This window comes from Apostichopus japonicus, chromosome 11, assembly GCF_037975245.1.
Source record: "Apostichopus japonicus isolate 1M-3 chromosome 11, ASM3797524v1, whole genome shotgun sequence".
Lineage (NCBI taxonomy): Eukaryota > Metazoa > Echinodermata > Holothuroidea > Aspidochirotida > Stichopodidae > Apostichopus > Apostichopus japonicus.
Window position 1 is genome coordinate 22,640,410 of NC_092571.1, and position 23,775 is coordinate 22,664,184.

Below are 23,775 nucleotides of genomic sequence, written 5' to 3' on the forward strand. Positions count from 1 at the left end.
CTCCTGGCCAAGGACACCCTTCCATCTGTCCATAAGGTTACAGGGTAAATATTCAGAGACCCCTGCCCTCTCCCACATGCCCTTCCCTTTCCACCTTTGAATCCTATGCACGCCCTTAACCTCGTGGTACCACAGTCGCCCATAAAGATAAGATAAGGTGAATAAAAGAAAATCAGTAGAAAAGCGAATCAGCCAGTATGTATTAATTAGACTCGATTTCAGTATGAAATAAGACGGATTAAATTAAATTTGTGAGACACACATTGTTGCACTGTGCTGGAACCCACGGGCGCAACGACCAGTTTTTACTGGGGGCGGGGGATCGCTACGATGTTAATTCCTTCTGGGGATTGGAGAAAGTTTGGTCATATTAAAGGTACTTAGATGCAAAATATTGCTACATTTTGCAACAATTTTTCAAACAATGTTGAAGAATTTTAGACTGTTTAGTTTGTAACGCATAATACGCGTTATATATTTAACTAATAATAATAACAATAACAATAATAATAATAATAATAGCATATTCACTTCGCCCTGGGTTAATATTAACGGTTAAATTTGTAACCAATTATGTGTGTATTAGAATGATACAACATTAGTTACTGGCCAATGGAAAGTACAACTTCACTGACGCTTATCACACATAGTAAACTAGTTACCATGGGCTTTTTCTTTCTCTGACTGTTTTTTATATTTACAGGTTTTCATTCTCTATACGCTAACGTTGACATTCTCTATATTTTAACGTTTTCATTCTCTATATCGTAACGTTGTCGTTCTCTATATCTTAACGTTGTCATTCTCTATACGCTAACGTTGACATTCTCTATATCTTAACGTTGTCATTCTCTATACCGTAACGTTGTCATTCTCTATATCTTAACGTTGTCATTCTCTATACCCTAACGATATCATTCTCTATATACTAACGTGGTCATTCTCTATACCCTCACGTTGTCATTCTCTATACCCTAACGTTGTCATTCTCTATACCCTAACGATATCATTCTCTATACGCTAACGCTGTTATTCTCTATATCCTTACGTTATCATTCTCTATACCCTAACGTTGTCATTCTCTATACCCTAACGTTGTCATTCTCTATACCCTAACGTTGTCATTCTCTTTATCCTAACGTTGTCATTCTCTATACCCTAACGTTGTCATTCGCTATACCCCAACGTTGTCATTCTCTATATCTATAACGATGTCAATCTCTATATACTAGCGTGGTCATTCTCTATACCCTAACGTTGTCATTCTCTATACCCTAACGTTGTCATTCTCTTTATCCTTACGTTGTCATTCTCTATACCCTAACGTTGTCATTCTCTATACCCTAACGTTGTCATTCTCTATATCTATAACGATGTCAATCTCTATATACTAGCGTGGTCATTCTCTATACCCTAACGTTGTCATTCTCTATACCCTAACGTTGTCATTCTCTTTATCCTTACGTTGTCATTCTCTATACCCCAACGTTGTCATTCTCTATATCTATAACGATGTCAATCTCTATATACTAGCGTGGTCATTCTCTATACCCTTACGTTGTCATTCTCTATACCCTTACGTTGTCATTCTCTATACCCTAACGTTGTCATTCTCTATATCCTAACGTTGGCATTATCTATACCCTAACGTTGTCATTCTCTATACCCTAACGTTGTCATTCTCTATACCCTAACGTTGTCATTCTCTATATCCTAACGTTGTCATTCTCTATACTCTAACGTTGTTCTTCTCTATACCCTTACGTTGTCATTCTCTATACCCTAACGTTGTCATTCTCTATACCCTAACGTTGTCCTTCTTTCAGTGATTCTCTATGTCGCTATAAAAGTTTAAAAAGTATTCAAAGCTACGTCATGCAAAATGTACTTCGTTAGTTGACATTGCATGGCACTATAAGTCTCCTTCCGCATTTCTCAAAAATTACATTGATGTTGTATATGAGACCACTTCCGTTTTTCTGTCAGTTCCAATGATTATTTAATCATGAAACTTTCTAACATTCATAAAACTTTGTGGTTCCAATCGCATTCTGGTTTTTTTTTTTTCTTCTTCTTCTTCTTCTTGGTCTTGTTCTTCTTATCCATGTGCTTTAAACTATAACTTAAAAAAGAGGGAGCCATTCTATATTTAGACGCTTTGGGATATCACGTGACCATCCGTGCCGCTATGCCATCATGGGAAACAGGCGGGCGAAACATATCGGTACAAACGGGGTCTGACGGGATCTAATAAGAGGCGGAAGCTGAATAATGGCAGATGGGTTACTGGTGCATTAAAAAACACCCGTCTCCCGCTGTTATGCACGTCCGACGCGGTTGAATTCAATAAACACACTCCAAGGACATTGAACCTACTCACATACTGAAAATACACAGTATTTCAACATAAAGACTGTCAATGAAACATATCACAAGAATGTACTTACTCATTTTTTTATACCAGACGCATTCCTTTTATCATACGCACATATAATAATTTATTTAACCTGTTCTTATTAACATAACGTATTGTAGTGTACCGTACATACGCGCTTTGCATATGGCATTCAACGTTGAACTACGACATGTATGCATAATGTATCCTATATAGAGATAGTTCATGCCAACTTTCTCTATTTCTATGGTTCATGCACGATGAAAAAAAAATTCACGTGGTGTTCTGAAATTGCACCGTGCAGTCTGAACTGCCACGCATATAGACGCTCGTTCCGTTAAACGTATTTACATGTAACGTACATACAGGTAATAATGTTGTCTTCGCATGTGAAATAAAACATCATACTGCTATCATTACAACCTATAGGCCTACTGGCCTTCTTCTGCAGGACCTTAACTTTGGAAAGTCGATTTTAAAGTGATATCGAAGCCTAAGATTTTCAAAGAAAAAAAAAAACACATCATATATAGCGAGTATGTAGAGAAACACATTCATCCAAAGTCCCATCTGATGAGAATGAAACATTTCCAATTTTGTTAAAAACTCCTTTTTTTTCTTTTCTTTTTTTGGATAAGTATCCATTGTACAATAATTGTTTATCTCAATCAATTTTGGAGAAAGTATTTATTTACTATTTTTCGTATTTGTCGTTCGTCGACTGATGGATAACGTCACAATAGATTCGCTTCGATTACGTACAATCAAATAAACAAACGTCACACTTTAAGTTGAAGCTGTGCAGCTGCATTCGTTCTTGGTGTAATAAAATTATTAAATGTTGCATTTCTTTGGGTATATATAGTTATGCTTCATCGAGCATTTGGGGCTAGTGGCATAAGCCCCCCCCCCCCCCCCCGTACCCATTTTCACACCAAAGTTTCCGACAAATGCAAGATTAGAAAAAATTATTTTTTGAAATTACATTGAGAATTCACATTTTTGTTTTCCGAGTTTGTTTCCGTGTGTTCCTTTATTCTGACATATTCTAAAAGTGGTCATGAAAACAATGTTACATTTGGATACCGGTACTCTTCTAGATTTATTGTCAAACGTTACTATATACAGGCGATAACTCAATATTCACCCGATTGACTATGAATGTGTGAATCTACCAATAACACATTTACATTAGTATAAGCTACATCAAGTTACATCAAAATGTTAAACTTCGTTACGGATTGTATTAGCAGGCTATAAAAAACGCTAATATAAACAGGCACTTTTCGTGGCAAATACTACAATGTAAATTTAGCTCAACACGTAGTGGAATTATAAACATTTGATAAATATTGAATTATCATGTTATCATGTTATCAGACACCGATAAGAAGCAAACAACTATGTATATACGGTATATATCTCTTTCGAGATCCGGCATGATTTCGAGTTGGTTAGCATCATGTTTGATATCTAGAGTAAGGCAGATATGTCACCAAAAACAGAACAAGTATTGTTCGATACAGGTGACAAACGCCTACAGTGGAATTACGACCTTCCTTACCGGTTTCGAATCTCTGGACATACAATCAGCGTCCATATAGCCTAATGGTTAGGTTGTCCGCATATAAAGCGGGAGGCCCGGGTTCGAATCCCGGTGGAGGCTGGAAGTTTTTTCACTGTTCTTGATTTTCCAACTCATTACGATTTTCAATTATATATATTCATTTGCCTTTTTGTTTACCTCCATTTCATTAACATAAAGTCTGTTCAAAGTATCTCTTTCGAGATCCGGCTTTAGGAATCACAAATTATTTCGAGTTGGTTAGCATCATGTTTGATCTTTAGAGTATAAGGCAAAATATGTCACCAAAAACAGAACTAGTATTGTTCGATACAGGTGACAAACGCCTACAGTCAGAATTACGACCTTCCTTATCGGTTTCGAACCTTTGGACATACAATCAGCGTCCATATAGCCTAGTGGTTAGGGTATATATATATATATATATATATATACATATATATATATATATGTGAGTGTGTGTATATATAATATATATATACCTATATACCTTTAAAGTAGTAGTTACGATTGTTAGGATAGGCAATTGAAAGGAAGGATTGATTTCCAGTAATTAGGAATGGTACTATTTCCTTTTTGCAATTACCGCCTAATCCGTTTGGAATCGATTTCTAAATCAGGCTGATGTATAGAGTGAATAGTCACCATTAAGTGCCTCTGTATCAAAACCGTTCCTTTTTCAAAGGTGTCTTAATTATATATACTTCAATGAACGTCTGAATGATGTGTAGCGAGAGGAATAAATAAAATATCAAGACTGACCATCGCCCATCGAGGACGATATTTTTTTGTTGTCATCTCTGGTTAGAGGTTGTTCTCCTCACTTGTGACAGAATAAAATTCTTTTGTTGTTTTTCGTGTTTTGTTTGAAGATCACGTGACCTTTCAGGTACCACTTCTGTTTCCACACTATTATTTTCTCAATTGGTTACATAGTACCACCATGCATGTTGATATATAGTATCATCTTGGTATATATGGTGCATACAATGATATCAATCTCGGGTTTAATAGAGATCACATGAAGTATTAATTCCCTTTCCGATGGACTCGTGATAAACCCACCATGACGTCACACCACCATGATCACGTGGTTAAAGTATCGATGTATAAGGGGACTGGGGTTGAGACTAGATCACGTTGGTTAGTTTCGTGCCCCAGTCTCTATCATGGATGACTTTTCTTGAAATAGAGTAAATTTTAAAGGCCGTTATTCGAATTAAACGCGTTGTACAGTTTCATTTTGTGAAGTTATGTGGATAGGAATAACTGCTATATCCAATATGGAAACAAGAAAAGCGAACAGACTGGAATTTCATTGTTATATTCCGACTGCTTCCTTTCAAAAAATGTTTACCTAAAATATTGGAACATTTTAAACTTTAAAATGAACACTTCTAAATGATAGATATAAAGATGTAAGGAAAACGTATTGAAAGTTTCTCTCATATTTTCTGTCCTCAATTTTCGAAACCGACCGATAACACGATACGAATAGTAAACGATTTGGAAATGACACTAACCCCCCCCCCCCCCACGTGGATCAAAGGACCAACGTTTCGTTGTCACATGAATATTTTATTGTACTGTACATACATCAGTTACCCCTTCCTACTACCCTACCCGACCCCCCCCCCCCCAATCTTCGTGAATATATACTTCAGTGCTACCACAAACGTATTACTAAATTGAAAGAATTTATTAGTTTGTATCCTCAATGTCGCAACAGGTGTTTTATATCCTCGAGAAAAAATATCCATTACTTTTCGATATAATTGTATGGTATGCATGATCATAACAGTTGTATCAGTTATTAATCTGGATTTGCTTCACTTGCATATAAGTATCGGGCTAGCTACATCTTTCTGTTCGAGAAGACCTATGCCTACTTCATAGCAACCGTTGGGATACATGCACTGTTCTCTTAAATGAAACTTGCCAGAAAAAAAAATCGGTTATTTATCTGTAAATAAAGACACACAACTAGGAAAAGAGAAGTTTTTAATTTTCTTGAAATTAGACCCCAAAAAATAACAAAAATCTTGGAATAAAGAGACAAAGAGAATGTTACAAAACCTCACTTGACTATCTGCCAAACAATGAGGAGGAGGAATACGGGGGAACAAATCTCAACTTGTTTACATGAGATAACTCTACCGTGAGATAACTTGTATCTTAAATAAAATTACAGTGATTTCCAAAAAAATTAACCCCATCGGCGGGGTTTCCGTACCACACGACATATGCTTGTGCTATGTTCAATCCGCCGAATAAATGGTAGATTTGCACGAAACATATTCATTGGCTCTGGAATTTTGTTTGCATTTTTTGTGTGTATACTTATCAGAAATATTTTGGCATATAGTTTAGCATGGATTCTCACATTGAAATAAGTCCATTGCAGATATCTGGCAATTAGTGACGAGTTTGTACTGTAATGTCTGCCGAAACAGGGTGACGAGTTGACGTTTTCCCTCCACTGGAAGACATGCATTCTTATGCATTATCAATATGCGTATCATCAATATATCACAATATATGCATGATATCAATATATGAATAGTATCATTAAATGTATAGTATATAGTATAAGCATATTCACGATATATGCATATTATAATATATTATATGATCACTATACCACAATAAAGGCAAGTTACCAATATATGTATATAATCAATATATGTATAGTATATGCATATTTATCAATGTATGCATATCATCAATATATCACAGTATAGGCCCTATGCATGTTATCAATATATGCATGTTATCATTATATGTAGTTTGCACAATATATGCATTCTTGTGCATATTTATCAATATTATTCATATCATCAATATATCACAGTATATCATATGCATTATATCAATATATGCATATTATCAATATATGACTATTATCAATATATGACTATTTTCAATATATCAAAATATATGAATACTCACAATAAATGTATATTATCAATATATCACAATATATTTATAATCACAATATTTGCATGTTAGACAAAACATAATCTTCTTTAAACTCAAAGAAGCGATATGCCTTATATCCACATTGCCTTGATTGAGTAAAGTGAAACGTTATGGTTAATGTCGATATGATACTTAGCAACGACTTTAAATGCATCGAATTTAGTATCAACAGAAGGCCAAAGGTCAGTTTCAATGTTTCTTAGTAATAAATCGAAGAACCGTAATAAACTCATTTAAATTTAATATCTATTTTAGCAAGTTTACTATTACTGTGAATCTTTGACATGATTATGTATATTTTCCAATAAAAACACTTAATGTTTTTGTGTCTTTTTTATTAGAAATTACTCTCAACAATTTGCCACAACCCTGAATAAAAAGAAACAAGAGGTATTTCTTTTACCATGACGTTGTGTTTATACACAGGCATTCAAAATTCTTTTTGATAATTTTGACTTTTTTAGCATTTTATATTAAACAATAAATCGTCATGCCTGCACGGACTGAAGCGCGTACGTCATCATCAGGTTTGTGTTAAAGGAACATTACAGACAGTTAAAATATTGTCAAAAAGTGAATGTTTTAAAATCATTATAAAGATGATAAATTCACCTTCGCACACATTTATACAATTTCTGTTGAAGCATGTCATGCCAATAATTTGTAGTATATAAAATATTCATTTACAGTACTTTTTGGTTACATTGTTAATTATGCTTGATTCATAATAATTGATCAAGGAAATAACGAGAGTGGTCACACGTACACGTGGAAATCCAATTAGTATGCAACGTAATTGACTGCACATAATACGATAATTCATTGGAATCAATCATCAACCATTGGTCTATATACAGATACACCCAACACATGCAAATTTTTGCCTCTTCTTAAGTTAAAGTAACTTGATATAATATTAAACATAGTCCATAAGCACCTCGTGCCGAATGAGCTTCAGAGAAATAGTAGCGTCAACTCATCAATGCTTTGCCTCCCCTAAACTTCCCTGCCCTACCCTGCCCTCCCCTGACCCACAAAACCCTGTCTCCTCAGTGGCGCCAAGAGCCTGGTCGGGCCTTGGAGAAAATATTGTTACCGAGCCCCTTTATGAGGTCTTCATGTTTGCTTAAGTATATTATTATATTTGCCCGAATTCCCTACCTGAACCCTGGCGGTACCCCTAGCCTCCCTCTCGCCAGCCCTGCATTTCCCTTTAGCCACATCTATATACACACATAAACATCCCTTTAACAGTTGGTTATGTCTGAGATGCATTGACTGTTACACAATATTTCCAATGTGAAAGTGGGTCTGCCAGTGTCGAGGGCTATACAACAACAAATATTCCCAACCAAGTTAGTTTCGTTGCAGAAATCTACAGATGCCTCAATGACGTCACATAACATCGACTGAGACATCTCTGCTAGTGGGAGGGGAGGGGGCTTTGATTGGAGCTGATGTATAGCCCAAATAATTCGATATATAGCTTAGCTATGTATGACGCCACAAATGGAAACCTGTTTTGAACAATTGTAAACGGGGTTTACAAATAATATTAGACATAAAGCAACCACCCTCCCCTATCATCCAATACCAACCCGGCGCACCCAGATACAAATGCACGTGTAATGTACCGGTATGTATTAAACTTGGTCTTCAGAAAATAATTCTTTAAATATAGTCCACCAAAAATATAAAATTTCCTTCCTTATTTGTCGGATTTGTTTCCTTTCTAAGTTACAATCAAGTTCTATTTCTTTCAGTAAGGATGACACCCAACTCAAAGTATAACGACACCTCCTTTTCACTGATTAAATTAGATTACATATTAGACTTGATCAATTCGTCATATGAGACATTGCTCCAAATTTTCGAAACTAAACCAATCTTCAATTATCCGATTTTTAGAAAAAATAGAAAACGGTTGGTTACCCATATATCGTACGTATGTCTTACTCATCAACTACTTTGAAAACAAAAGTTTTACTTTTCAAATAAGAGATATAGATAACTGGGACTGTCTTTTATCATAGGGGGTGTAAGTTGTTTTTTTTTTTTTAAACTTCAAATATTCGAGTCCCTCCCACGATTTTCTTCAATTCTCTTCTTTTTTCCTCCTTCGCGGTCAAGATGGCGCCTGTATCCCCACCAGCTGTTTCTAAGAGTGCTCGATGATCGGGACGGTCTAGCATCATCTTTTATTTAAATGCGACTACATCTGACAGGTTTTGACTCCGACCTCTCCTATTCAACCACCCTAATCGAATTGCTCCGAAGTCGCGGTGACGGCTCTTCCAAATCATGAAAATGGCGCCGCGGCATTTATCAATAATTTCGTTTGTGGACAAAAAAATCAAGCGTAATTTACACTGGATGTGACATTTCACTTAATCAAAGTTGATTAAGCGGCCCAAAGCGGGATTTAAGCTAACTATTGGATAAAGATCTTACCTTACTCTGTTTCTTGTAGATGATGGCAGGTTGTTTAAGAGAAATCTTTCCAATGACTATTTTTTTCTCCTTTTCTTACTTTTTCATTTTTTTTTCAAACCTGAAATTGTTGGTGTCAACTTTTCTTTTTTTTACTTATTTCCACGTCTCCCCCCTCGAGCGATGTCACCCCGATGTAAAAGACGAGTCATTGCTTACACAATCTTATATAAAACTAGAACAGATTTCTATAGGGTCACATTCAGTGACATTCGGGTCAAAGCTCATGGAAAAAAACAAAGATATACCATTGCCACATATGTGGATAATTCCGTCTTTTGGGAATTGTTCATTTTGATATATAGTTGTAAAGATTATCATCTGCAAGAATAAAATCGATATGAATTTGGTGTAAAGTTAAGTAATGGCGCAGTGTACTACCCACAACATTTCGTTCTTTTTGCTGTATGTATATACATAAATGAAGAAAAGAAGACAATAGTTTTGTTTTCCTTTTAATTTTTTTTAAATTTTTTATTATTATTATTATTATTTTTTTATGTAAGCCAAATTGTTCGTTTAACTCTTACACACGTACACTGTTACAGGTATTTCCATGTGTCCAGCAATATCAGTATGATAACATATCATTCATTTGAAAAGTTATGCTTGGTATCAAATATATTAATTTGAATACTTAAAAACAATTCGATATGATGGGCTCATCAAGACATATACCTGCCAGTGAATTGAAACATTAGTTTGTAACATGAACATTACAATAGGTTACCAACAACTGTAATATATTTGAATGTTGTTACAATGTTGTTACAATGTTCTTCATTATAAATTGTTTATACCGCATTGCTTACCTTTATTGAGATATTCAAATACGTAAACAGAACGTATATTTGAGATGCACAAAATTTCAGCGTATATTTTGATACACACATAAGCGCATGAGCGCCATCATATTTACACTTGCATCACACTGTATAACCTCGGTCACGCAATAGCGAGAGTGTGTGTAATACATTTAGACTGTTCTGTTTCATTTTAAAATGTGATGTGTTCTATTTCTATTGATGTCGATGTAGGGGGACTGGTGTTGGTTAGTTTACGTGCCCAGACTCTATATTGGGTACCTGTTCTTAAAACGGTTTGTCCATAGGGACCGTCTTCAAATGTTTTCATTTTGTGTTGGCTCTTGTTACTGCAGAAACAGGTAAACGATTATAACAGAATCTAATCCGATATAGGTTTACCCCTAAATGATAGAGTTGCTTGCGATGAACGACTCCCACCCACCCTCCCTTCGACTCCCACCTACCCTCCCTTCCCCTCCCCTCCCCTACCCCATGAAATTAATTAGAAGTTTAGAAATACTTGTACGTAGAGCTCACTGCATGTTTTCTAACGCTGTAAGTATATTATTAGAATATAAAACCGTGTTTCATCATTTCCGCCTCGCTCTTTCTTAACTAACCTATAAACAAGCCCCCCTCCCCCTCCTCCGTTCCCCTTGATCCATTGCGATTATATACGTCAAAAGGCTTGTAGAGTAATTTTTCTCCCAAACAGTGCGAAATATTGCAAACAAATTGATGATTGTTATTAAAGGAGACTTAAGACCAATGTAACCATCGTTATTATTTTATCTCATATACGAGACTCTTGTGATGGGCAGCCACCCCAAGTAGCTTAGAAATGTCTTATTCCATTTGGGAGATATCAGTTCTCTCATGCACAGCAAGTGTTGTAAGCCAAGCAAATAAAAAAGGTGGGGGGGGGGGGTGGAGGCTTGAGCAAGTTTAAATACGGTACGACATCATTCAACTTGTGAATGTATATATAACATGTTTTTCTTAGGGAGCGAGGGGAAACGTGTAGGGGTGGGCTGGGGGGGGGTGGGGCACAAACATATAATGTCATGGAAATGGTGCATTGTAGAATAGAAGGAGGCAATAGGAGCGAACTGAAATATCAGACGGAATTGCACAATTCTGCAACGAACAGCTACAGCTAGCCTATAACCTATCAGATTTCGGGCTGAAGAAGAGAGGTTATTACAGTACGTAGCGTTGGAGGACAAGTGCCATACATACTACCCACACACGATATTTATTGATGGGAATGCGATGGAAAGAAGAATCACATCAACATGTTTCCTACCCCCCCCACCCAACAATTACTCACTAGTATTAGAGTGTGAGATGATATATATATATATATATATATATATATATATATATATATATATATATATATGTATATATATATATATAGTATATATCTGTATATCTGTCATACCACTTGCTACACATTCAATTCTTATATATATATATATATATATATATATATATATATATATATATATATATATATATATATATATATATATATATATATATATATATGAGAATGGAGTGTTAGTCAAACCTTTTTCACTGTGTCATGCGCCACATTTAGACATAACGTCGAAAGAAAACAAGAATCAGCAATACGTCGGAAACTATATGGACTATCGCCAACTACTATGACCGTATGAAGCGGTAACCGGACAATAAACAAACGATTTTAATAGGTCCTCGATCATCTGTTTGGGCTCGTATTGTTTCCACATTACACGAAACCTATTTCCGCCAGAAAAGTATAACGAACTGGATATGGTCAAGTTTGGATTTTCGGTTCAGTGAAAATGGATTAAAATGTGACGGAAAAACCAGAAGCTTCGACTTCAGTTATAACTATAGTTAATTCCACAGTGCCTTCAACTCTATCGACTGGCGACGTTTGTATGGATACTGTTAATTCTAAATAAACCGAAAACGCTTATTTTTTCTCAATATATTATCTCTTGGTGCCAGTTGCACAAGGTCAAATTGAAGTGGCTAGCAAAATGGGGGGGGGGGGGAGTATTTATATCTTTAATCCATCTTGATAGTGAAAGTGTGAAATTTGTTACAGGTATAAAACTTATCATTCGCTTTCACTCGCGTGTATGGGTTTGTGTATGGGTGCGTGTGTGGTTGTGTGTGCGTGCATGTGTGTCTATCTGTCCGTTTTGGGATATTGTATTAATTAGCTATATAATAAGGTTGTATGACTTGCTACCTAAATTGACAACTTAAGGATCGAGGTCCGATTCGAAAAGAAGACACTGCAATGTAAAGCTGATGTTAGGTTTTATAATAACAATATACTAATAAATAATAAACGCAGCAATACATGGTACCGACTTGATCGTTCAAACCTCATAAATACACTCAAAATGCATGTTTTTATTTAGAAATAATATTTTACAAGTATCAACGACCCCCCCCCCCCCACCCCCGCATTTTCCCTCTCTCTCTCTCTCTTTACACATTTATTCAAACATGTTAGAAATATGGTGACCTGCAAACGTGATTTTTCACCCTAGAATATATTGTTAAGGGGTATCCCCCCGCTCCCCTCCACACACACACACCAAGAAGAGAGTTTATTTTAACATGATAATGTAGAGCATCTCGTACTCTCCCCATTCCCTTCACACATACGACTGGGCGGTTTCTTGGGTAATCTGTTTCTGTGTTTGCACAACTCTGAAGAATTTATACGGTACTGCAACGGATAAACAGTCACCATAGTGACATGGTATAATGACACTTTCGCACGGATGTAGCAGAGGCGGTGGTGTGAGGGGATGGGGAGGGCGGGTCAGCAGTAGCATAATCATAAGAGTGAGAACCTGATTTTTCCACAACACAAAGAAGGGGGGCCCGACCCAATTACAGGGGCAGTTGCCCGCCAAATTACAAGGGAAAGCGGAGCCCGACACGATCATGGTTCCACCCCCCCCCCCCCAGCGTGGACAATTATATCACTAGGCTCCCCCTTTTGAAGTCTTCATCTTAATTGTATTTTATGAAAATACGATTACATTTCATTTTATTACATTTATCCCAATCCTGAATTGATCCCGGTGGGGTGTACTCCCTGCCCCCCCCCCCACCCCACCCACCCCACTCCCTCCTATCGTCAGCGTCAGACACCTTTATCATACCTTGACCTAAGAGAGTCGTATTGCAGAGAGTGTTACAGTGTCACAAATTGAAAGAGCAATGACGTAAGTCACGGTGCGTTATGATAATCAATTTCAACCGAAACAGTCAGCCAACCCCCCCCCCCTCCCACCCCCTCAGCCAGCCGGGTTGAGTGATTTTTAAAGAAACCCTACCGCTGCCAATTTTCCAGCACCACATGAATGTTATATTTAGCTTCTACTTAATGAATACCTTTACGTCTAAACATTTCGTTGCACGTTCAACGTTTGCATACATGCTTAGGCCTTATAATATATCAGGCAAAAAGCAAAGGGAGAAATATAAAAAACTTTATTTTCTTTTTTGTGAAGTGTGACTATCTATCTACATTGTAATGTGTGTTTTCTTATCGATTCCTGTCGATAATTTAGCAATATTACGAAAAAACGAAACTAAAAATTATGAATATAAAACTTGTACACAAACTACAATGGTACATGGTTATTAACATTCTCTGATAACGTCCTTACTTAATACTACGTCAACATGAGACTTTCGTCTCAATTGATCTTCTTACATAAACTTCAGATTTTTCTTAGCAATGCTATTTTTAATATCCCGAGCGAAACCTACAATACCATACGCAAATTGGCTTCGAAATGGAAGTTTTAAACCCATGGCTTCAACACAGACTAGTTCCAAATTACATATTTAACGGGGTTTCTCTTTTATCTCTTATCTTACTTTTAAGTTTTTTTCAGGGTTCGGTGCAACACAGAGACCCAAAACCCAAGCTCCGGTTGTTATATCGTAGAATAGTTCAGCCCCCCTGTCCATTATGTCCCGCATGCCATTCATCCGTGGAAGCCCCGCCCATTGTAAATAAACATAAATAGGGACCAGACCCCCTGCGAAGTTCGAACCAATGGCTATGGCGATACTTGGAGTAAACTTCTAACACGAAATCAGCGATTCGATTTTAGTTCTACTCTCGGCTCACAGCTGCAAGCACCGCGTGTAACCTTTTCATCGTGTTCATTCCCGTTGAACAATCAAGACTACTTCTTTTTTTCTTCAAACCACTAAAATAAATACTTTTACGACCAATTTGTGGAGCTGTTTTCCGCGATTTCCTTGCAATAATTTTCAAGCTCCAAGGGTGACGTGCATAAAGGATAACAAGAGGTGATAAAGCGAAGAAACAAAAAAAAAAAGACAAGAAAAGAAAGGAAAGAGGGACACATCGTTTAAAGAATTGATCTGTAGGGGATGTTGGATTGTTCTCAAGCAAACAAACTTCCACAAAGAAGTATTTCTCAGACTTGTTCGCCAGGCATGACTTTAATAAGTCTGTGGGGTCAAATAAACTCAAGCACGACTGGAAGTTATCTACAAATATCTTGCTAGTTTCGTTCAGTTGGAAAGAAAACCCGGATTTTTCTTCTTCATCAGCAAAGGGAGAAAAAGAAGAAGTTTTGTTCATAAGTTTGGAAATTAAAGCTTTTTCTTTTGGATCATGAAATATATTTTCATCTCGCTCAGTTGTTTTTCCTGTTTCTTCTTCTTCGATGAAAGATATGTTGAGTGTGCGTAGCTGGATCTAGTAGGGTGGCGTGAACTCCATGTTAACCATATGAGATATTTATATATATAATTATATTTATATCTGTATATATGTATCCTTAGCAAGTCTTCACCGTTTGTGGTTACATTCTCTACTCTGCCGGGGAAAAATAGTTGTATTCCGTGTTTTATGGTTAATATTGATTTGTCAAGTGTCTTGTGATTTTTCATTACACACAGAATCAAGGTGACCTCTCGTGCTTCATAGAAAAATATATACCTACACGTTTGTTAAAGTTTGTTGTTTATGTTATGAAGCCGTATTCTGGCTTCATATCTTACATGACTAGAAAAGCTTGGATTCTTGTGAATTTGTAACGATTAGAAACTTTAAACAAGATATCGTTTTGTGTGCGGAGTTATCTTCAACATGAACCAAACATTTGCTTTGTAAGGAAACTCTCTTGCGTGTGTGTTTGGGCTGATACAACACTTTCACACAGTTTACAGTTTGGAAAAAAACCCGACATATTTTGTGTTCTAGATGAATTATTAGTAGAGTTTGTTGTTTCTATTCGCAATATTAATTGGAAATTGTAAAAATATCTTCTTCTTCTAAAGTCAATTCCTCGTACGCTTTAAGGCCAGACTTGACATTAGCGACTTTTCTGATTCAATTCCATTCTCAAAATGTTATATCGGTTAGTGCAGAGATAACAAGGTGGAAAAAGCATATATATAAATATACATATATATATACATATATGTGTGTGTCTGTTGTGTGTACACACATACAGGAGAAAGATATCACCGAGCTATTGAATGGTATACAACAAAGGATTGAATCAAGTAAGGTAAACATGAAGAAGGAACGTGGATCTCTCAAGGCGCTGTGGAGGGGCGGGTCTGCATTGTTATGTGTATCTTGTCAAATATTATTGTTAGCCACGGGTTGTGTATCAAGAACAGCAGGCACAGTTAGTGACGAGAATGAACTCTCCCCGCAAATTCCAAATCTTGGTATTTTTCCGGGTGAAGAAGACGTTTTAGAATTGAGGAACACCCCTGTGGTAAGTGAAAACATTTCCATATTATTATTTTTTTTTAAGGTGGGGAGGGGGTGTGGCGGGGGATGGGGAGGGGGTAAAGTCTTTTTTTATTTAAAAACAAAAACACTAACTTAACTCATATAAACATCTTTAGATTTATGTGTAAAAGTAAGTTGGCCTGACGTTTCGATCCTAGCAGGATCTTCTTCAAAGGTTAAATGACAAGTAACAGTAACAGAAGGGACAAAAAACATGCACAGAATACAGACAGGTTAATGAGCATGGTGAAAACGATGAGATAGATGTAAGGGGATTAGTAGACAAGGGATGGAGAGAAGAAAGAAACCAACAGGGGAAGAAGAGAGGTAGGAGATAAACAGTGGAGGGACAAAGAGAGGATTAAGGGAAGAGGGTGGGGAATAAACTGGAGAAGGACAAAGACGGAAAGATTATATTTAAACAGGATTTCTTAGGTAACAGGAGGCTGTAACCGATATTTCAACAAGTACGGTTTTTGCACGAATCGAAAAAACGTGTACGGGGCACGGGGATGAAAACTTTAAAATATATGTGGTAGGCGTAAAGGAGATAGGTGGAGAGGCAAGGACGGAGAGGGGACATCAAAATTCCCTCCTGTAATCCACTTCGTAACACCCAGTACCGCTAATTGTACAGGGGACATACAATACACAATAGCAGAAACGTACACAGCCTATCAAATAATTTGTTAATCTCAGGATTGCTTCGACGTCTGACGTCACACCGTTACAGTTGTCTGTTGAATTGATTACTTTTGATCGTTCCTCGTGGAAAATATCTTGAAAATCGTTTGAAAGTGATTCATTTGCAATAATAATTTCTACTCAGATGAGTGAATTGATTGTATCAGAATAATGTTATTATTTTATGGTATGTTCTCTTCTCGATTTTACGAAGTAGTAAATTGCCAATAGGAAATGTTCAATGGGGTGATTTGGTTATAACTTATAAAGCACGGCGACTTTCTCGTTCATTAATGCCGTGGGGGGGGGGGGGGTTGGGTGGACATAATCATTACACAGTAACCATATAACCATAGCGACCCCTTCACTTTGTAATACAGTGTCGACTGTTCATAGCAATAAAAAGTAACACCAATCAAACAAAATCATTTTTTTAGTTAAAGACAAGTGAAATTATAGAGTAATGTGAGAGATTGTAGCGTCAAACATTGACTTAATTCTTTCTCACTCGGAATTTTTACAATAATACAGATTTATTGTACTAAAAATAAGCAGATTATCAACAAGGGCGTACAGTCGAATAAGTTCTGTTATATATTCTTGATATAACCTAAGGACAAAAGGGGCCGTGGTGGAGAAGGAAATGGATGTAGAAAGGGAACGGGAGTCGTGTGAGGGGTTGGGGGTTGGGGTTGGGGGTTGGGGTGGGGTTTGGGGTGCAACCACGTATCGAAACAGTTAATTAAGGATATGACATCATGTACTCATTGCTGGTTATAATTCCGTGGTTACAGCAGGGAGCTGCTACTAGAGTAGCAGCTCCCTATCAGAGTAGCAGCTCCTGGTTACAGCATGTGGAGGTGACACTTCCATGGGTGGAGCTGCGTTGTACCATGTACCATGTAATACGGGGCCAGTGTTAGAAATGCAGTTCACAATGGGAGGCCGCCGGTGATGGTGCCTACAAAGATATACCATCGTACAGTCCTATTGATTTTAAGTGGAAATGTATCGCAACAATTGCTTTTGTTTGTTTTGTTGATTCATTGGAAGAATTTCCGTGTATTCCCTCCTTATGCCCATATTAGCTACTCCTTGATATTCGATGTTTGACCTAAACTGACAGTAGGAAGTGTTTGCTTGTGCGTGGCCTCATTGTACATTGATAATGAAGCCTAATGTTATATCCTATCGATAGTTTCACTGCTCTCTCTCTCCGTTCTTTGTTTTTGTGTGAATATATACAACTTTTAGTGCGGTTGTAAAACTAGAATAACGCGTCTTTTTTTTGTCAATGACCCGTTTGGATCAAATACGTGGTTTTGTGGGTAGCATTGTAATGATGTGTGAACGGATAGGATAGCATTTCGCTGTAAAGAGTTTGAAGAACGTATCATGCACCCTGACCATTCTAGCAACGTACCGGCTAGATTTTGTTCAAGTTCCTTTGACGAAGTGAAATTGCGAACAGGTCTTTTTCTTGTGGGGAGGTGGTTGATGGGGATGGGGGCATATTGGGATCATGTCTGCCTTAGGAGGGATCGAAGAGAGGATTGTTCCCTCCCGTATGAGAAATGTTTGAGTTGGAAAAGGGGGAATAGGTGCAAAAATGGTGTTATCATTGTCATTTTTTGAAACTTTTTTTAATTTGTGTATTATAAGTTTAAATGTTCTAACTGTATACGATTCTGTATGTGAAGCATCGCGAAGAAAGTTTGAATTTTTTTCGAGGGGTACTTGTCTTGTCCATTGTTCACATATTTTGACAGTGTAGGCGCAGGCATACCACAAGAAAAATACGTTTTCGCCAAAGTGGATAGAGAGTTTCCGGCCTCGTCCGATGACGTAGGCTTGAACATTGTGGGGGGGGGGGGTGGGAGCTGGGGGATTGCCTTAATTGAGAACATATTCACAAACTCTATATACACTACGGCAGAAGCTTGTGCAGCAAATATCACCTACTCTACTATGGTCACATCTAGTTCGGTCATCTCTTTCCGACCACCCCGCGTCCAGTTTGTTGAAATAAATAAAACCCCAATACGGTTAATTGTCATAACAAACCATACTTTATGAGACATGTTTGGTATTTTGACACGATTTCAAAATCATTTCGTCCTTCGACTTGGTTTATTTTACCTGGAAATTGTTTCTTCACTGGGTTACCACCAAGCATGCTTTTGTAATAATAACAACGTGTCTGGTGTAGTGCTTAAGTATGACGACTATATACGGCCTTCCATGAAAATAGATAATGATAGATTAAGATGATGATGTGAGATGTAATGTCAAAGGTGAATTAAAGGTCAGCAGTATAGCCAGCAAATGTTAAACATGATCAATAATCGTTCAAATTTAATTTAAAGGTCCCTTTTTCTTTCCTTTTGAGACATTCTCATATTCCCCATCCTTGAATTTCCAGAAATAGAGGGCTCTGACAAAATACATCGATGGAGAAAAATGTCTCCGGAGTTTGAATGTCTGTTTTAAACCATATAGCATATTGAGCATTCGCTCTTACATTCATTACACGAGTTCATTTAATGAACAAAATATCGCTTTATAGGTTGATATGGTACAGTATGTTATGCGAAAAATGACATTAAAAAAAAGAGTTTTCCCTCTTAAAAAATTTTACGTTGAGAAACATATGCTCATGAGAGGTGAGAGCCAGAGAGGAAAGGAGTTCCTGTGGAGAACTGGGACGCTTAAAATAGCGAGTTCAATTTGAAAAAAAAAACATGCATTTTTGTGTCCACATGTTCAGTGTGCTTTTCTTGCTAACAGTCAAATGTCTGAGGATAGGCTATACCTATAATTGTCTACAATTGTTTTCCCCTTCCATTGCATACACGTACGGCAATTTACATAATGTTTTAGTATGTGTACATAACTGCACACCAATAATTTTGTTTGATGTAAAAAGGGTCCAACAGGTCCGCAAAGAGTGGGCATTTTTTTGTACATTTTGTTTCGACCAGTCGTTTTCTTTTTCATCCCACTTGGCTCATACTCATAGCGGCTCTGTCTGTTTTAACTACGAAACCATTGCTAAATCAACAGTTACTGCGCTTAGTCCAAGAAAGTATATTATAATAAAGAGAAAGGGAGGAGAATAAGAAAGAGAAAAGAGTGGGGGGGGGGGGGGTGAGAAATGATTCGAATAGTAGGCTAACCTTCCCGCCAATTTTGTCAAATGTTCACTGTCGTCTGCCAAACAATACACGGAATAACAATACATAAGCTCAAGTATAGTTTGTTCTTTCGCATTCCAGAGGAATCAAATAGTCTTTCTTTTGTTATCTATTCTTCACAAATTATCACCATCGATTGCTTTCTCTATAAACTCACGGTGGTCCCATCTCCCTCCCACTGCCTCTTCGCCATCGCCATCGTCTTCTCTTTTTCTCTTCTCTTTTTCTTCTTCTTCCTCGTACCGATGAAATTTTCATGGAAACAACGAATTCGGTTTATTGCTCTGTTTCACTGGTATTTCTCAAATTTCCTCAATATTTACCGAGTAAACTTTCGTCACTACTTAGCAACTTAAAAACCTCCTTTCGTAGACCACTGATCAAACTGCTCTATTCTTTGACTGGTTTTGTCCTGGCGTTAGCTGTGATAAACCTTCTTTATAGTCTTCTAGCTTTTCTAATCGCCTGTGAATATAGAGGATTATGAGCCAACAATGTCCACAACATGTTCAGATCGGAAATTACTCTCGAAACGTCACTCATCCAGAAGGAGTTACAAACGATAAAAACGGCTAATATTTCAAGTAAGTAACAATTCCATCTGAGCTGTTCCGATTGCTTTCCGCTTATTATTCACGGTATAACCCCCCATTGACGATGATACCAAACGGTCTAAACTTAAGTCCCAAACGACGCCATCTTGAAAGACGTTATCGAAACGTTGTTATGACAACGTTTCACCAAACTTGCTATTCGCATAAACCACTACCTCAAGTTGCTTGCGTACTTTATTGATGATCTGTCCTGCCTTTGAACTGCATATTTAAATTTGCCCGTATACTGGCTGGAAGAAACAAAGACAGATATTTTACTGGCATCTCAATGTTTATATACATCCATGAAAAAGAACTGGAAATACAAAAAAAAGAAAAACACTTCCTTATTTAAATTACATGTTTAAAGTGAAGCATTATACAAGGATGTAAGAATCGAACCCTGAAAAATGCTATGTTAAAGTGATATGCTATAGCGGGAAATATTAGTTCCCAGCCTATAGCGAGGCTATACTCACTTGATTTAACATCATCATGATCAAACGGTAACAGTCTCTTTGTGAGGGGACTGGGGTTGAGAGTTTATCAAGGTGTTTGGTTTTCGTGTCCAGGGTCTACCTTGAGTGACTTTTCTTCAAAAGTATCCCTCTATAGCAGGGTTCCCTCACTTTATCCCCCCCCCCCCACGAACCCCCTGTGGATGTCAGAATTGTCCACGAACCCCCAATTTTTCGATACACGATCTAAGTCATTATTATACTATAATACACATAAACAGTGCTTCGTAAATGATCAAATTCATAGTGTAATATTGTAGAGTACGACTTTTGTACATTACTAAATAATATGATATATCAGATTTTAGTTTAAAAAAAAGTACTCTAGTTTTGACTTTCAGAAACGTCTCACGAACCCACTGGGATGGACTCACGCACCCCCCCTGGAGGTTCATGCACCCCAGTTAGGGAACCCCTGCTCTGGAGGCTACAGTTTGCCACCCCCACTCCCTGTAGTACCCATATAATGGAGACTCTTTTGTCTTTCTATGCGACTCTACTCGACAAAAACGATCACAATTGAACAAAACATTTCTGAGTTCACTATTTGAGACATCGATTCAAAATTGATGTAGGTCACTTTAAAGGTTACCAAATTATTTTGTTGTTCTTCACTGAAGCCAATGTAAACGCAACTGGCACCTCTCCTTCATGCTTCAAAAGGCTGCATAATTTCCGAATGAAAGATGTCGCCATTATATTCTCTTGTGGTCTTAACAGAAATCCGGTTCCTTTACATGCATTATTCGATGCATCGAAGACCACGAAAAATACGCTATATACGAATCACACTTTCTCGTCCACTTCTCGTTAATTAGCGCAGGCATGCCTATTATGTGCGCCTAGCATACAGCTGTTACAATGGTTTCGTTACATTATAGGTGGACCACATTAATACCTTACAAGGTAAAAAAGAATTGTTCAAAACGTAGGTCTACTGCTGGAAAGTTATATGGGAAAAGGCTTCCTTAAATCCCTATATGCCCTATATATACTAACGGGATATATATGTAGCTAAATAACTATTAAACTGTCTATATATAAATATATATATATATATATTCTTGCAAGAACAATCAGCGTCCATAGCCTAGTGGTTAGGGTGTCCGCGTACAGAGCGGAAGGCCCGTGGTTCGAATCCCGGTGCAGGCTGAAAGTTTTTTCACTGTTCTTGATTTCCAACTCATTGCGATTTTCATTTATATATATATATATATATATATATATATATATATATATATATATATAAAATAATGATGATATATATATTTATATACAAACAATACTGTATGATGTATACAATTATAGGGGTGCTAGTGGTAATGAGTGAATGAAAACAAATCATTATTTCCAACTTCAGATGTTGTTAATGATTCATCATCATTATTTTAAAACTTGTTGTCAAACTTCAAATACACAAATACATACAGTAGTTTACTCTATATATGCCTAACATATAGCTATTCCGTAACTGGTAGGTTTCTTAGCCTAATTAGCAACAACATGTTTGTTTAGTGACTTCAAAATATTTCTTATTTTCCGAGTGTGAGAAAAATTGTTGATTGTTAAATGGATTGTATACATTCGTATACGTGCGATATCAGTATTGTGTTTGTATATAATATCAGACTTATCTGAAATCACCATGGCAACAATAGAGAAAAACAGTAAAGTACAAATGAAATGACGTGCACAATAATAAGACTTGCTTCCAAGTTGAAGTTATCCTTTACCTTACACGATTATGTTTTTGTAGCTGGTACAAGGAAGTCTTTTTAACCCCCCCCCCCCCCCACTTTGTATAATTCATGTTTGTTTTTCCACGCAGCGATATAAACATAGAATACTTGTAGGTACAACGAACCGATAGAATTGCTAAACATACTTGCAAAAGTAGCTCTTCCTTCATTAACAGGTCGAAGGGTGGGTGGGGTGGGGGATATATACAAAGAAGAGGGTAACATCGTTTTTCAAAAGATGTCAATGTAGGTCTATAATTTTGCAAGTTGCATTTTTCTTTGCGCATTGCAATTTTGCTTTATGCCATATCGGAGAATAACCCTTAGTTTCTCAAATCCATTAAACTTCCCAGTTGTACCAGCGTTGCCACTTTGACGTTTTAAACGTAACAAATAACAAATTTAGCGCTTTCAAAATTTCTTGGACCGGATCAGTGAAATTGAAAGTACCGGCCAAATTGAATTTTAGCGTTTTCTGGCGTCCTTTCTTTTATGGCTTGCGAAATTAAGGGAAAGAGAAGCTGAGAATTATTTAATTTCCATCAAAGAGCATTGATTTCAAACATTACACGTTTCCCAGTACGACTCAAGGTTTATACAGGCCTACGAGTCGGTTAAAAGCGACTTGCAAACCTACGCTGAAAACTGTGGAATATATTTCCCTGGTATAACAAGCTTCCATGTTAACAGTGTGGCCTACACATGATGTTATTTGTAAGTTGTGGTGACCTTAGCCAACTGAGGCTAAAATTTGATGACAGAGAAAAACTTCATTGTGAAAAGTTATTTTATGATACAAACAAAGTCATAAAATAGTTTGTAAGGGCTATATAATCTCTAGTTAATGTTGTATGTTTTCCGGTCCGAAAATTCACTTCATCTTGTATTTAAATTGTTTGATCTATACTGCGAAATAAATCGTGTGTATATATTACTAATAATGTTTGCATTGCATTATATATAACACTAGGCTTATACGATGT

General features: G+C 36.9%; 1 protein-coding gene across 1 annotated transcript in view; it reads left to right on the forward strand.

The window, feature by feature from the left end:
- Positions 1 to 14,377: 14,377 nt before the first annotated feature.
- The window catches only part of LOC139976165 (adipolin-like), a 44,448-nt gene continuing 35,050 nt past the window's right edge, over positions 14,378 to 23,775 (forward strand). Inside the window, exon 1 of the mRNA XM_071984645.1 lies at positions 14,378 to 16,047. Coding sequence (XP_071840746.1) covers positions 15,742 to 16,047 — 306 coding nt within the window. The 5' untranslated portion in view covers positions 14,378 to 15,741. The remainder of the gene's footprint in view (positions 16,048 to 23,775) is intronic.